This window comes from Nannobrachium achirus (genome assembly GCF_963921795.1).
Source record: "Nannobrachium achirus genome assembly, chromosome: 10".
NCBI classification, from domain to species: domain Eukaryota; kingdom Metazoa; phylum Chordata; class Actinopteri; order Myctophiformes; family Myctophidae; genus Nannobrachium; species Nannobrachium achirus.
This window is the reverse complement of record NC_137819.1, coordinates 13530803-13548305: the sequence shown is the minus strand read 5'-3', so window position 1 is coordinate 13548305 and position 17503 is coordinate 13530803. Positions and strand designations below refer to the sequence as shown.

The 17503-nt window shown below is 41.3% G+C and overlaps 1 protein-coding gene across 1 annotated transcript; it reads right to left on the bottom strand.

The window, feature by feature from the left end:
• Positions 1 to 13139: 13139 nt before the first annotated feature.
• Positions 13140 to 15248, bottom strand: LOC308292832 (chemerin-like receptor 1; the record flags this gene model as incomplete). Its single annotated transcript, XM_080735254.1, has 2 exons — positions 13140 to 13397; positions 14211 to 15248. 2 exons carry the CDS (start codon positions 15246 to 15248, stop codon positions 13140 to 13142), a joined length of 1296 nt encoding a protein of 431 aa, XP_080591380.1.
• Positions 15249 to 17503: the final 2255 nt, after the last annotated feature.

The following is a 17503-nucleotide window of genomic DNA, read 5'->3' as shown; positions in this document are numbered from 1 at the left end:
CTTTGGATGTCTGTTGGTGTGACACCTTTTCATTAAAAAAAGCTTAAGTTATTTGAAGTTTTGGTCATATTTCTATGTAGATCTAGGTTGCTTTGTTATAGCTAGCATGCTGTTAGCATGCTAATGTGTACATAGTAGCCTCAAGGTAAACCTAAATGCAGAAAACGTAATATGGTGTGACACTTAATCATAATGGTGTGACATGTCTGTGTCACGCCATATGACTTGATTGTCACACCATATGATTTATACTGTATTTAACTACAGATATAACAATAAATAACAAAGTTCCATGTTTCTTTTGTACATTTAAACATTTGTTTTAAACATTTTTACATAAAATGTAATTTAGCTTCATTCAGTGATAATTCAAATTCATCAGACAGAGCAGAAACCCCTTCACAGAAACCTTAACATATTGTTTCAATCTAAACAATATTTTCTCTTTGTCTTAAACTATACATTCCATTTTCTTTTGTCAGCTGGAAAATGACAAGTGCTGAGAGAACGAGAAAGTACAGGGAGAAACTAAACAATGACCCAGCAAGGAGAGAGGAGCCAAAGGGGCGAGACTGCATTTTCTAAGAAGAGCAGGAGGTTGTCTGTGGCATAGCAGAACCACAACAAGGCAGCCGGTTTGCTACCCTCACCAAATACGACTGGCTGATGTACAATACAGTCTAAATGTATAATCTAATCTGATCTAATACTTTTGTACTTTCACTCACTGGACTGGACAGTGGACAGTGTTAAGGTAGGACCCGAGACAAAACTAGCGAAAATAGCTGATCTACAAGCTCTCAACACGTTGTGCTGCGAGAGCTTGTAGATCAGCTATTTTTGGAGTTGTGGAGATGTGGTGTAATGTCATGATTCCTAATTACATTTGTTCAACACAAAATGCTGTGTTCAAGTTCAGGAGACTTCGGAAAAAAGCAATTTACCTGAATGCTGAGTTCTGTTTCCACTAATTGGTGTTAATAAAATGTTGCCTTGGCTCCAAGTGTGGCTATGCGCCTTATTGTCTCTTTAGGATCCTTCTGCCGTGGGCCGGCAGAAGACTTAGGTGTGTGTAGCATTCCTGTGCACATCCTCATCATCCATCTACTACTACAATTCTTTCTTATCCCATGTTAAAGCCCTACAATAATATCCTGTTCAGAAATATTAAGGCCATGTTATCCTGGGTAATTGTTTAATCAATCAGTAAAGTTCAGTACTCACTAATAGGTAGGTTAAACACAGTTTGCTTTGACACATGAAGATATGATCATACGGTGTGACACTAAATCATTTGGTGTGACATTCCAAATAGTGAAAAATCATACCTTTATTAATGATTAAACCAAAAAAATGTTTATGCATTACATAGAGAATATTATCAGGAAGAGTCACAAATATTTGTGTAATTTTAGAGAAAGTTTTGACAGAATACATTTAAAATATGTTGTAAGATCATGAACATGGGCCTCACACAGAGTGTCGATTATGAAAAAAACATACAGATATAATTAATTTTCAAAAAACTATAGTGGATCACTGGTTAGTTATGATAAAGGACTTTGATAAAGTGAGTAACTTAAGAAAGATGTACTCCATTTTCATTTTATGAACAATTATTTTCATGTCACACCATATGACGATTTTAGGCACAAGTACAACAAACTGCTGAATAAAGTCTGATTCCAATAAAATATCTAAAAACAAAATGTATTTCCATAAGGTTGAGAGTGAGTAGAACAAAAGTAAATAACTTTTATGCCTGCAATTTAAAGTTTTTTTAAAAACACATTTTTTGGGGCGTCACGTCACTGACCCATATATATATTTTACATAGAGCAGACAATATAATATTACTGGTTTTACAGCCATCTAAAACTTCAATTTCAATCCAAAAGCCATGATTCAATGTTGCACAAAAACGTTGTTATGATGTCTTTTCTACAATAGCCTCCAATACCCAGACTTTTATTTAGCATTCTCCTCTCTGTCCACTTTTTGGGGGATTTTTGGGCGATTTTGGGACTCACTTTTCTCCGGGTGTTTCGACTTGATGAGACTCACTTTTCTCCGGGTGTTTTGACTTGATGAGACTCACTTTTCTCCGGGTGTTTCGACTTGATGAGACTCACTTTTCTCCGGGTGTTTTGACTTGATGAGACTCACTTTTCTCCGGGTGTTTCGCCTTGATGAGACTCACTTTTCTCCGGGTGTTTCGCCTTGATGGGACTCACTGTTTTCCAGGTGTTTCGCCTTGATTTTGGGACTAACTTTTTGGGGGATTTTGGGACTCACTTTTCTCCAGGTGTTTCGCCTCATGTGTCCAAAACTGTTACTTTTGATTATTTATTTATGATGATAATAGATTATTGAGATAATAAGTGTCTAAAGTACTTACTTCTTAATTTCATCACTTTCTTATCTATGGTGATTATTATACATAACTCTGACAACTTGCCAGAGCAGAGACTTGAACCTGTAACCTCCTGCTTAATAGGCAGTCATTTTATAAATGGAGCTATGACTACCCCTTCAAACTCTGAGTACACAGTGCTTTGTTGACCCACAGATGATCATCATGTCTTAAAATCCGAGCTGGGTTGTGCACGTCGGCAGGGAGGGGGGTGCATGGTGGAGGGTGGGGGAGCCCTAAAAAATTATCAACCAGGGGTCCTCGTGGGGGATATTCCATCCCTGAGTGGTCTAATGATCTGACTTTCAGCAGAGAGGTTCTATATTAAACCCCAGTCTACCTGTAGTTTGATGATGGAGTACTTTGGAATGTTCTTTGTGAAGGGTGACTCAAAATGTCTTTGAAAATGCACTGGGCGCCCAGAGTATGTGTGTTTGGGTGGCTTAGTTGGAAAAGCTCTTGACTCATCATCAAAAGGTTTTGTTATCAAATCCCAACACTAGCACCTCTGCAATTGACACTGATGGTTTGATTTTCTCTCCTTTAAATGTCCATTGTCATTGACAATGCATTGGGTGCTTAAAGTTAAATATTTCTATAATCTATTGAGATTATATATATATGAGGTGGAACCATGAGTTAAAGTGGTACTAAAATCGGGTTGGATGGATTGACTCTAAATGGTTCTCATTGAGCCACCAGGCTAATCTTTTCTTTATGGTTCCAATTTTAGCCCAAAGAGTGCATTGTTGCCAACAAAGGGCATTTTGGTATTGCATCTGAAATGGCTTGGAATTAGAGACAGTCAGAACATGAAAATCAAATATCTGAGTGGTTGGTTTTGCTAAAACCTATATACAACTGTGTTATGGACCAATATTTATATAAAATATATATTTTGAAAAGCATGGTGGCCCCTTTAAAAATGTACAAGAGTAGTTTCATTGAGTTAACCTTGATGTAGTCTGGTTATGATATGGATCTTATTGCCAGGAGGTCCCCGGTTCAATCCCAGAAAGAGTAGTTCCAACCTTGTAGAATTTAGATGCAGAGTGAACATTTGTAAATGTGGTCAAGAACCGCAAACCGTGAGCTTACACACCACTGACATAGCTCTGGTGCCACAGAAGCATGACGCGTCTTGGTCGCCAGAGAGAGTATACATCGGTTATCTATGCTACAGAGTCAGGCCATATGAAAGAGGACCACTCAGATGCTTTTGTTGTCAGCAATATGGACATGTCGCTGCGGTCTGTGGGGCAAACAGAAGGTGTGGGAGGTGCGGTAAAGAAAACTGTAACGATGAATGTAAGGAAGAACCAGCAAAGTGCATTCACTGTGGAGGAGAACACCACGCAGGGTCCCTACAGTGTCCGAGGAAAGTCAAGGAGATGGAAGTGAGAAAGGTTAGAGCAGGAAAGAGGATGTCCTATGCTGAAGCATTGAGGCGAGTTGAGGGGAATAAAGAAACAATGACAGGACTGGAAGAACAACAGGGGGACAGGGAAAAAGCTGAGAGGCGTAGGCCTATGCCGATCTGCATGGACAGGAAACGTTTTTTGGCGTTCATCGCCATGGTCATCAATTGTGCGGTGGAGATACAGGGCAAGTCGGAAAGGATAAAGATGGTGTTGGATGCTGCAAGAAGGTTTTTGAATATAATGGATGTCAGTGGAGAGGACCTGGACAATACCTTGCGAGAAGGATTCATGCCTACACAGACTGTGTCTGGAGTAGGTGAATAAATAGGCAGTAAACAGAGACAAGTAGGTGGCGGTAATGCACAAGTTTGTATGCCATCCGCCAATAAACCCTATAAGAAGAAGAAGAAGAAGCGTCTTGGTCATTATCCATGATCAGTACTGTAATTGACAGTTGGCACTTTAGTTGTTAGGCCACCATATATCCCATCATGGTCATTCAGTACCATGGAACATCTAACTGACAGGCCATGATCATGTGACAATAGATATGTAAATTGATTTCCATGAGGTTTACTTAGGGCACGATCTATTGGATAAATATAGACTAATATTTGACTAGTGTTTTGTAGCATTATTTCAGTGGGTCCTGTTTCCAGTGGTTAGTTACTGTAGGTTTTACTTTGCTCTTGTGTTCCTTTTATTTTGTAGGCATTGTTGTTCCTAGTGTTCCCTGTCTACCCTTGTTACTGTTAACTGTCTTGTCTCACCTCCCTGTGCTTGCTCGTTTTCTCCACCTGTGTCCTGTTAGTCTTAGCCAATCCATGTGTTGAGTGTCACTTGTGTTCACCTGTGTCTGGTTAACCCTGTGAGTATTTAAAACCTCAGTTCCTTGATTCTTTCTCTGCCAGTACTTGAATGCTTTCACATTGATCAGTAGAAGTTATGTCTCTGCACATGCCTACGGTTATTCTTGTGATCCTGTGTTTGGTGGGATCAACCTTTGGGAATGTGTCCTGCTCTGCCTCTTGACTATCTACAGGAGTTAGTATGTTTAAGTCAGCTCCTGCATTGACATGGGAATATTCTATGAAAAATGTAGTACTCTGAAAAATGTAGTCATCATACATTATTACAGTTAAGAAATGTATGTCATACTTCCTTGTGAAGCTAAATTGTTTGCAGTACAGCTATCAGTTGTTTTATTTAAATGATTGGTGTTTGTACAATAAACACTTGAAATGGAAGTGGTCGTTTTCAATATATGTCATTAGAACAGCTCAAAGCAATGCAGTTCGGAGGTTTTCTTAAATAATCTTAATTTAGCTAATCAATGAAGCTGGGTTTATAATACCACAATGAGAAACTAGTTGCAAAGAGTCATATTTTCTTATTCAACAGTCAAAAGTGAAAACTGTAAAAAATGCACTTGATTTAACAAAAACATTGAAACTGCTATAGTTTTGATCAGCTGAAACTACTATATCTGGGTGTTCTAATGAGATGGTTTTAAAGAACAACCTAAATTGCAGTTGTCATAATCAACCCTGGTCATAAGAGGGTGTATAGTAGATTCAGTCATTCTGTCAGGGGTAGAGGTGTTCGCTGTGGATTTTCATCTATTGACCTGTTGGCTCTCCTTTTAACTTTAAATACAAACTTCGACCTTTTCTTAGTGTGAAAATCCTGGTGGTGCAGTGGTAAAGCAGAGGACTCACAACCTGAAGGTTGTGGGTTTGAATCTGACTTCTGGAAAGTCTTTAACTTTTGTCTTTTTAAGGACGAAGAGCATGGAAGCAGCCCGCCTCCCTCATTATTCCCTCTTTTAGCTCCGGTAGGAGAGGGAGGGGCATTGGAGGCAGCCCAATTCTTTTCCCGCCTCCTTTTAGCTCCGGTAGGAGAGGGAGGAGCATAGATAAAGCCCACCGCCAGGGGGAGGAGTTTAGTATATTTGCATATTAATTATAGAATTGGGTATTTATTAGATCCCTGTTTGGTTTTCTGAGGCATTTGATGGTTTAATTGTGTTTTTTTTTATTTCTTTTTTATTGCAAGTTTGATTTCAACCAGGTTATTTTATTGAGGGTTTTGATATTTTAGTTGTTTGAGGTAGTGTTTTTTTTTTTTTTTTAAGTTGATCTTTAGTTTTGTTTGAGCTTTGAACCTACAACCTTTGGTACTCAAACCTTTGACTGATCTTCTGAGCCATGCTGGCATGTCATATCAATTGGGAATGTAATCCTTAAACCACCTTTTAGAATTCAAATGGACAGTGGAAATGTTCATCATGAGTTTTGAACCCCAGACCCATCATAGATGAACCCTTGAATTTTCTCGTGAGCCACTACAATTTAGAGAAACACTTGAGACGTAATAATTAACCCAGCTTTTAGAATTTGGATGGAAAGTGAAAATCTAGCCTTGCGTTGCCAGCTTCTTTCACACACTTCGTCGTGGGGAGGCGTTCAGTCGGCCTGGAACGCAGGCTAGTGAAAATGTTCCATTAGGAGCTTCAAACCCCAAACCTTCGGTGTACAAACCACATATTTATCTCTTAAACCACAGTGGCCTGAAGATGGAATCAATAACCTACTTAACCCAGCTTTTAGAATTCTGATAGGTGGTGAACATGTGATTATTGAACCCTTAAACTTTGGCTTATAAACCCCAGAATTATCTCTAAGCCACATCAATGTGTTGTGAGCTTGTGGATCTGCTATTAGTGGCCCACCTCCAGGGGGGAGGAGATTATGACAAACTCAGTTTAATTGAGTCATCATTTAAATGTGTTATTTTCTTTAGCCCATCACAAGTTTGAATTGGTCATTTTATTGAGGCTTTTGAATCTTATTTTAGTTGTTTGATTAGTTTAGAACAGTTTTTTGGGTATATTTGAGCTTTGAACCTCCAACATTTGGTATGTGAACTTTTGATTTATCTTTAAAGCCACGCTGGCATGGAAGATGCAACTGGAAACGTTATACTTAACCCACAGACACAAACAAAACGTGATACCTTAACCCACCTTTTAGAATTTAGATGGACATTGAAAATGTTCTTTAGGAGCTTTGAGCCCCGAACCTTCAGTCTACACATGTATATTTATCTCTTAAGCCACATTGGCCTGCATGATGACATTGACAATGTAACATTTAACCCAGCTTTTAAAAGACAGTGAAAATGTTATGTTATGTTATGTTTTATTTATTTGACATGAACATCACAATCACATTGGACGAACCAGATGCATTGATATAAGTGATAATAGCACAAGTGCTAATTCTCATCACCTGTCCACAGGAGGCTTTTCTATTTTACAATGATCAAATCTAACACCCAAACAAGTACAACAGACATTAAAACACATTGACCGCCATTTTAACATACCTCCGTACTCCCACCTGCCATTCGTCTCCATAGACTTCCATCCCATGCCTAGATAATGCACCACGTGTGTCCACATTGCTCACAGCTTTCAAACAAAAAAATCCGAATGGAAATCCGTTCAGGCATTCATGAGATAACAGCCACTATGTTTAACAAAGATGGCTGCCAAAATGGCTGCCATGCTTGAAAGATGGGGTTGCTATGGGGGTTAAACATGCAATTTCACGATTGCTATCATGCCTACTCCATTTTTGGGGGTCAAAAAAATTTTTTGATTTTTTTTTTTTTTTTTTTTTTTTTAATTCTCGGGACTATCGGGCCTGGCGGGGAAAGACATTGGAATAATCTCGGGACTATCGGGCCTGGCAGGGAATGAGTTAATACTAATCTAAAACCCAATCAAGTACAAACACAATAATACTAATCTAAAACCCAGTCAGGTACAAACAATTATAATATTTGCTCGCTAATAAGAACTAACAACGAACTACCATCTGACCCATCAGCTTGTGGGACATACTGTACAACATCATAAATAGCCATAACCAATCAATTCACACAGCTGTTAAATGACAGAACTATTCATGTGAACACAGTTGATTTGATTTTAACCATAACTTGAGTCCTCTGTAAAAGATATTACCACACGTCTCTAGTTTTATAACGGTTGACGTTTTTTTTAGATCATTGAACCCAACATTTGGTTATAAACCCCAGAATTATCTCTTATGCCACATCGACACTTTGTGGGCTTGTAGATCTGGTAGATCTGGTAGAGCTTGTAGAGCTGTACAGTGTGTACACCCTCTTCTTTCATGAATCGCCCGTCAGTTTGTGCTTCGAGAAGATACACACCCCTTTAGTCATTTTATTTACACTATTTACTTACAAAACACCTTAGTGCAGTGGTTTGAATACAGGTAGTTGACAAGCCAGTCTACCTGTAGTTTGATGATGGAGTACTTTGGAATGTTCTTTGTAAAGATATGCATGGGTGACTCAAAATGTCAATGAAAATGCACTGGGTGCCCAGAGTATGTGTGTTTGGGTGGCTTAGTTAGCAAAGCTCTTGACTCATCATTAGAAGGTTATGGGATCAAATCCCCACACTGTCACCTCTGTATGATGTTTTGATTTTGCTCTCCTTTAAATTGTCATTGACAATGCATTGGGCGCTTAAAATTAAATATAACTTTAAGCGCCCAATGCATTGTCAATGACAATTTAAAGGAGAGAAGAATCAAGCCATCAGTGTCAAATGCAGAGGTGCTGGGATTCAATCCCATGACCTTTCAATGAAGAGTTCAAAGCTGTTCCAACGGAGCTACCAAATTCAGAGCCACAACATCTCAGATTCTGTTAGGATCCAATGCATTCATAAAGATATTTTGAGACACCCATGTACCCATTTGCATAGAGAATTCCAAAGTAGTGCATCATTGAACTATGGGAAGACTTGGGTTTGAATGGCTCAGAGGTGCCCTCTTAGCCGAAGAACTAATCATTAGCCAGGGGTCTTCAACAGGGGGTCCGGGACCCCTAGGGGGTCCTCAGAGTTACTACATGGGGTCCTCCAAATCTTTGAGTGATAGAAACTTTTTTTTCTTCTTTTTTATATTAACCACTTGAACCCTAGTGTCCATATTCTATAACTTTAGCCAAAAATAGCAGATCTACAAGCTCACAGTGAGCTTGTAGATCGGCTATTTTTGGCAAAGAGCTTTGGTGTAGAGGTGGGAAAAGAGCAGACTAAGTGCAGAGTGAAAGGTTAAGTTTATTAAGTATTGACGGTTCAAGTGGTTAAATATCTGAAAACACAAATTGACATGAATCCAAAATACACTGAAGATTGTGCTGTCAAACAATGAAACTATATGGAATCTATGATAAGGCAGTGGGGGTCCCTGCTTCATCTCTCTCTCAACTAAGGGGTCCTTGGCCTGAAAACGTTGAAGACCCCTGCATTAGACCACTATACCACCTCTCAGGCTCTCTTGGCCCATGTCTCTTATTTAATATTTACTTTTTTTTCAAGGCTAGAATACTAGAAATAGGAGAAGAAGAAAAAATAAACACTTCAAAACACTAAGAGAGCTGTGCCCTGAGTTTCTGACAGGTAGTAAAGTGGTCTCAGGCTGGATTAACCATTGGGCCGGTGGGGCCGTTGCCAGGGGCCCTTGGCTTTCAGGGGCCCTTGGGGGAACTGGGCTGCGTGGTCATTGACAATTTACTCTTAATGATGTTGTCCACGGACACAGAGAGCTGCAACGATGCATGCACCGGTATGTCACATCAAGGCGAAACACCTGGAAAAAAAAACTCATATCATACAACACAACATATCCTATGACAAAATACTGTAATAATACTGTCAAAAACTTGAACCAATAATAATAATGTCAAAAACATGAACCTAACTAACTCTCTGTCGTCAAGAAACACGACAAGGTGGGTTTTGATTTAATTTCTTTATTGACACAAATGTATATTAAGAGAAGTACTCTACCCTCACAAAAAACATGCAGTAATCCTGGTCTCTATACTGCCTCCCCCTGGCCAGCCGGGGCACCTGACGGAGGGGAAAGGAACTGGTTGGAATAACGTGTTCCTCTCACACGCTATGTCCAACCGGGGAAACTCCCCCCTGTCAGGTGATAAGAAGCGGCTTGGACTCCTCGTGCATAGAAGGAAGCATGAGGTCAGTCCGTTGCTCTCCTCAGGTTGGCAGAGGGAGTGTAGCGCCCAGGATTACATTAGATCAGGGGTCTTCAACAGGGGGTTCGGGAACCCTAGGGGGTCCTCAGAGTTACTACAGGGGGTCCTCCAAATCTTTGTGTGATAGAAACAATTTTTTCCTCCTTCTTTATATTAACCACTTGAACCCTAGCATCCATATTCTGAGAACTTTGCCGAAAATAGGCAATCTACAAGCTCACAACGCCTCGCGCTGTTGTAGAGGGGAAAAAGAGCTAAGTACAGAATGAAAGGTCAAGTTTGTTAAGTATTGACGGTTGAAGAATCCAAAATACACTGATGATTGTGCTGTCAAAGATGAAAAGATGAAACTATATGGAATCTATGAACAGGTTGTGGGGGTCCCTGCTTCATCCCTCTCTCAACTAAGGGGTCCTTGGCCTGAAAACGTTGAAGACCCCTGCATTAGATAATTGGCACTGGGTGAAAATGGGTTGCAAAATCGTGGGATAAAAAATTAAATGAGACAAGTACTCTAAGATACAGCAGGTTAAAAATATAACAACAAACACCATCAATAATGAACAATAGCAGGGGGAACGGTGGCGCAGTGGTTAGCGCTTCGCCTCACAGCTAGAAGGTCCCGCCGGGGGACGCTGTGGGCGCTGGCGGCGTGTTCCTCCCTCCGCGTCATCAGCGCCCACACCCTAGGTGGGGTTGGCGATAGGGCCTTTCTGTGCGGAGTTTGCATGTTCTCCCTGTATCTCCTAGGGTTGATACCCTCGCAAAAACATGCAGTAATCCTGGTCTCAATAATGCCTCCCCCTGGCCAGCCGGGGCGCCTGATGGAGGGGAAAGGAACTGGTTGGAATAACGTGTTCCTTCCACGCGCTACGTCCAAACCAGGGAAATCTCCACTGTCAGGTGAAAAGAAGCAACTTGGACTCATGCATAGAAGGAAGCATGAGGTCAGTCCGTTGTCTCCCCAGGCGCGGCAGAGGGAGAGCAGAGCCCAGGATTACATAGGCAATTGGCACTGGGTGAAAAAATGGGTTACAAAATTGTGGGATAAAAATGTTAAAAATATATAATAATAATAATGAACAATAGCAAACAACAGTATACACTGTCTGCCCTATGCAGGACAAAACATACTCACAACCACCACGTCATTACAGTATCACTCCATATGCTTAGGCAAAAATGTAAACAAACAGTAATTACCTGTGTTATGCATAGTAAAGAACACATAATCGCATGAGTTGACAGTAACCACCAACCCGCCAAATGCTTGACGTAAGGTAAGCTTAAAGTCATTGTGCCGTGAGCCTGAAAAGCCTGTTGAAATGTACTGTGTCCCCTGCGCTGTGGCCCCCTCGCAGGCAATCGCAAAGAAGCCATTACAGACTGAATAGCCTCCTCAGAAAGAACGGCGGGCAACAGCCCTTTGTGTAGAGGGCATCATAGTTGTTAGATCAGTCCAGTAACTTGTTCAGGGGCAGCCTTCGACTCTTGTTGAAGTACTGTATCGATGTTGACATATTCAGTCTACGTGTGTATTTTTGGTACAGCCTGAATGCAGCGCTGGAATTCACCAGCAGAGTGCGCAAGGCTCTGAACATGCACACAAGCAAAATATAAGGTCCTTCCTTAAACTCTGGTCCCAAATGTTACTGTAGCTAGGCTTGTGGAATCTATGTATGCACAATGTATTAGTCCACATTTTTTAATAAAGAGGTGTTTTAAACCATTCTGTGATGGAATCTACATGCTTTTTCCTCGTTTACCATAATGTTGGGTGAAACTGCGCAGCTGGAAGTACCTTGCTATACAACATGTGTGGCGCTGTTGTGCAATGTTCAAAGCCTTGCGTGCTCCGCTGGTGAATTCCAGCTGTACCCTAAAACACTCCTAGATTGAAGATGTCAGCATCGATGAAATACATCTACAAGAGTCTTAATCTAAGGCTAGTTCAGGTGAACTCCCGGTAACTTGTAGTTGTCCACGATCTCTCTTTTCTTATCACTGTTTTTGAAACTGCTAAACGTTGGGAGCTCATACAAAAATAAACTCATTCACTATTTGACCTGAAAACGGTAAAACTCCAAATCTGTTGATGTCATCATTATTGTTGACACCTCTGCCTGTTGTGGGGCAACGCGTGGAGAGAGCTGGAGACCTGGAGGAGAAATAATGCATTGTCTTCAGTTATTATAATGAATATACAGTACATGATTAAGTCTGACTGACCCACCAGCAGACAGACAGACCGACAGTCAGACTGACCAACAGACAGACTGAGTATAAATACTCCCTTGATAAACAAGTTAAGTGATGAACAGCTGCCCCCCTCCCCTGTTCAACATCTCTTATATCCATTATAATAACCTCACACACACCCAACAGACTATGACAACCAAAGCTATAAAGCAAAACAATGTGTGATGGATGATTTGGCATTGGCTCAGGGGAGAAACCGCCCCCCCAGAGTTAGTGTCGAAGGGTCCTTGAGCATGACTCTGAACCCCTAGTTGCTCCCGGTGAGCAGGTTGGTGCCTTGCATGGTTTCCTCCACCACCGGTATATGAATGTGTGTGTGAATGTAACTAAATTTATGGGTGATTTACTCATTGGTGCATTGTGGTTATTGGCATGGCTCTGAATGCCTCTTGGCCAGTCAGTATTTACAGTAGGAACTACTGTATAGCTACTGCGTTGTGTGGTTTACATATACTAGGAATTTGACTGGTTTACAGTGTAAACAGCCCTTCACAGAACTCGAGCAGACGATTACAAATGACAAATAACGTTTAACAGGTTTAAGCGGGGCAAGGAGTAATATTGCCAAAGGGCTGAAGTGATTGCAGACATGCCCAGGAGGTGAGGAGAGATGATAGTAAAACATATTGAAGTACTGCTTAAGAAAAGTTGCCAGTTCAGTTGAAGGCATTGATGGATGGCTACTATCCGTGTGTGTGTGTGTGTGTGTGTGTGTGTGTGTGTGTGTGTGTGTGTGTGTGTGTGTGTGTGTGTGTGTGTGTGTGTGTGTGTGTGTGTGTGTGTGTGTGTGTGTGTGTGTGTGTGTGTGTGTGCGTGCGTGCGTGCGTGCGTGCGTGCGTGCGTGCGTGCGTGCACGTGTGTTCTTCTGTATACACATACAGTAGTACGTCATGTTCTAGTATAAGCGGGGATCAACTTCTGTTTTCTAAGATATGTCACCTACCTTATGTTTCAAACTTCAACGCTAGATCCTCTCTGTTGATCTTCCTCAGGACATTCTTCACGATGAGAACTCTCTTTTGTGGATAGGTTTGCACGATCAGGTCGGCAGTCCCCATCCTGTCAGCGTCCTCCAGTCTGTCCCGTGTGATCGGTCTGAGGCCTTCAAGGTTAACGCGCTTTCCCAGATGCCACTTGAACTCCTTGAAGTCGTCCGTACCCAGCGCCTTCAGAGTGTCATGGATAAGCTCCACAACTATTCCCTAGTACAAACAAAGGATGTTAACATCTGTTTCATTAACTTAAAGGGATTTTTTCATTTTTGGGTAACGCCCCAGACAGATATTTGATATTCATGGGTTTCATTACTACACCGTCCATGATGAGGACCAACAGAGGTGTTTCAATTGTCTGATTGGCCTAGAACTAACGTTCTACTTCAATTAGTATTAGGAGGTCAGTATGAACCAAGGACAGGTGTTTTCCATGAATCTATGGTTAAGTCCACCTTAATGTCTGAATAGCTCTTGCAACACGTTGTTAGCTGGTAGATTGTCTATTTTCAAAGTGGATACACTTATTTTGATGCTATTTTTTACTGTGAACCCCTGGAACTCCATCAAGGGCCCCTGGGGGTCCACACACCCCACTTTGAGAACCAGTGGGCTTCAACCACTATGTTGATAATGCGTTCTAATGGTACCAGGTGTAGATACAATATGTTCTGATAGTACCAGGTGTAGATTTAAAGTGATGGTACCAGGTGTAGATTTAAAGTGATGGTAGCAGTCCTATTTGACATCATTTTGTGTATAATTATTTTTTTGTGTAAGCTCTATCATTGTGTTGTTTTTTCAGACAGGAGAAGGAGGGAGGACAGAGCAGAGAACTACTAAACTATTCAAACTTTAAAGAAGCATGTCCAACAATATAGTTTTTAAAACTGCAATAGTATTATCCATATTAATTTGGATATTTGTCAACATCGTTTCAATCTTGAATAAGTACTGGGAAAGAAATTGCTATTTAGGCCTACAGTTGTACAAATTAAAGTACATGAAAGATTAACCTTATACCTGTGTCTCAGTCATGACAGTCATTTGGAAGGCGGGCAGTGGTTTTGGGAGACTCAGCACTTCTCGGACAGACTTGCGAGCTACATTCTTGAAATCTCGAACCATGAAAACATACAACAGCGGGTTCAGGCAGCTGTTGAGAAATGCCAGGCAGGTGGCTATGGGCACCCCTATGTTGATCACATACTCAGTGGACTCACTGTCCTCTGCCACTACGAATTTCACCCACAACACAATCTGTTCCATGATGTGAAAGGGAGCCCAGCACAGGAAAAATGCAGTGATAACAGCTGCTATGAATTTGAAGGAGCGATCTAATTGGCTGGCTAGCGAGCGATCTGGTTGGCTGGCCTGCAAGCGATCCTTCTTAAGACGGTAGATGATGACAGAATAACAGGAGACGATGACGGTGAAAGGGATCACGAACGCCATGAAGAACTGAGTGAAGACCATGACCACAAGGCGAGACGTCCACAATGTACTGTTTCTATCGTCGAGTGCAAAGGTGGGTGAGCACTTGATGTCATCCTCTGACTCCTCTCCCTGCACTGTGTCCATAAAGAAGACGTAAGGGGAGCTGAGAGCCAAGGCCAGAACCCAGACACCCAGACTCACATAAGATGCCTTTCTGACACTGCAGTGGTTCTGGGCCCACACTGGCCACACCACACGTACACATCTGTCAACACTGATGACCATCAGAATGTAGACGCTGGCGTACATGTTGAGGGAGAGAAAAGTAAAGTTCAATTTGCACATGAATCGACCAAAAGGCAATTGGTCGTCCAGAGCTGTTTCTCTGATTTTCAGCGGCAGGAACGCTGTGAAGAGTAAGTCGGCCACAGCGAGGTTGAGATACCAAACAGTGTTTACTGTTTTCTGCATTTTGAAGCCTGTCATCCAGATGACAAAACCGTTCCCCAACACACCGAGCACAAAGACCAGGCTGTAAACGGTGCAGGACATGATCCTGAGGGAATTCTTGAGTTCAGCATGTTCATCCATGGAGTCAGAGCCGTTTCCACCAGACAGATCCATCTCTTAACTGTTATAGATAGCAGTTGTGTTTATACGCTCTCCATCAGCCTGAAACATAAAATAACAAAACAAAGGTTATTTATCACACCATGTAGGCTATTATTATCCTCTAGGGCTCAGTAATACCATAACATATAACATAGTATGTCCTAAATACTAATGGTAACCAGAACTCACAATGCAATATTATCACAATAACAAATCCACAATATCACATGTATCACAATATTAGATAAATAACATTAAAATAAAAAACACAACGTTTCATGACATAACATGAGCTGTGAGTGTAATAGCTGAGTAGCTTGTGAATAGTCAATTGAAATGTATGAATGAATGGAACATTGTAAGCGCTTTGAGTTCGCAACTTGCTTAGAAAAGCGCTATAAAAATGCAATCCATTATTATTATTATTATTATTAAATGGAATCTGACAAATCTAACAAAATACATGTAGGGGATGTCTGCGCGCTTCAGCCAGCAGTTATTGGTAGAAGGACTCGTCGGTGCTCAACAAGGACAAACTATATCAAAAAGACATTACCTGGGCACTTCAAAAATGACTACCCAAATAAAAGATGGAGCACTCAACTGGTCTGCACGTTCATTTATTGTAGAGCGACAGGGTGACTGACGTTTCGACGTTTAGTCTTCCTCAGACTCTGAGGAAGACTGCAGTGTTAATCAACCTAATAAGGTCATAAAATAATCAAACTATTAATCGAACTATTGAATCTATTTGATTTCGTCAATCAAATAAACACTTTTACATTATAGAACTGACAAGGATGTTTGGGTGCACTAAACTCACCTCACCTGTGAGAGAACTGAATGAGACGGGCTGATGGGGCGAGGGAGGCATATATATTGTATATATATGGTGGAGACGCTGCTACTTATACCCGTAGAGTACCAAGTGACTTGCTACTACTGTATCATGAAGACATATGCCATGAGTTTGTAAATGTAACTCTACTGCACCTATAATATTTGTGTCCTTGTATGCATCTCCATTGTGTGGACATGCGTGCGAGTGTGTGTGGCGTAAGAGCACTCTGGTGTTGCGCCTCCCACCCGGCATTCCTCCACTGCCATAAACCTGAGAGCTAAAAAGCATCATGGAAACCTCTCCTCTCCCAGGGTCCCTACGGCACTATTATATATATATATATATATATATATATATATATATATATATATATGTAAGGGATAATGAATGGCTCCGCGGTGAATGACGCTAGATAACAGACCGACGGCTTGATAACTCCCGAGGCGCTAGCCGAGGGAGTTATCAAACCGAAGGGATGTTATCTAGCGTCATTCACCAAGGAGCCATTCATTATCCCGCTTATTACCCGGCTACTAAATAAAATTAATAATTCGACTCAAAACTAAAAACAAAACAAAGTATTTCCTTGTTTACAGACGGCTGGAAGTGTTCCACAAGTGTCGCGCTGGGCGTCCCCCCCAGCGCGGCACGGTCGCCTTGGAAAACAAGGAAGTGCTGATTAGATAGAATCCATTTTCTGATACTACGTCGTCTATTTCTCGCTTAAAATATTCTGAAAAACATTCTTGAGAGCAACATTTAGTTCTAAATGTCGCTGTGTGTGTGTTTACATGGCTGACATTTTGGATACAGCTAAGATTCTCGCAGTGCAGCTGGACTGCAGCAGGTGCTCTGAGCCTTTGATTAGGCAGCGGTCTGTTATAGAGCGGAGCGGTCTGTTATCGTGTGATAACAGACCTCTGATTTCAGCGCTCGACCAATCAGAATCAAGAATCCAAACAGGCCGGGTAATAAATATATATATTTGAAAGTCCATCTGAGCAGCCGTCTGCTGAATGAAGCTGAAACACATATGTGTGTGTGTGTGTGTGTGTGTGTGTGTGTGTGTGTGTGTGTGTGTGTGTGTGTGTGTGTGTGTGTGTACAGAATGTATATATTCAATAGTTTCAATAATTTCAATAATTACACATTACTCAACTCCACCACATGTAGACCTATACTCACATTTTCAACGATACAGAACCAAGGTAGAATATGAATATAAACCCATAGTGAGGAAATGTAGTCTTACCTGGCTGTGTTGTTGTGCTGGAAGAAGACGTCTGAAGACCGTCGGTGCAGGTATGTAAACTGACCAGTATCTGTCTTCACAGCAGTGACTCACAGGACTTGCCCCGCTCCATAAAAGGACACACAAAGAACTAAATTGGCTCCCTGTTGAGGGAACAAATATGACTCACTATGG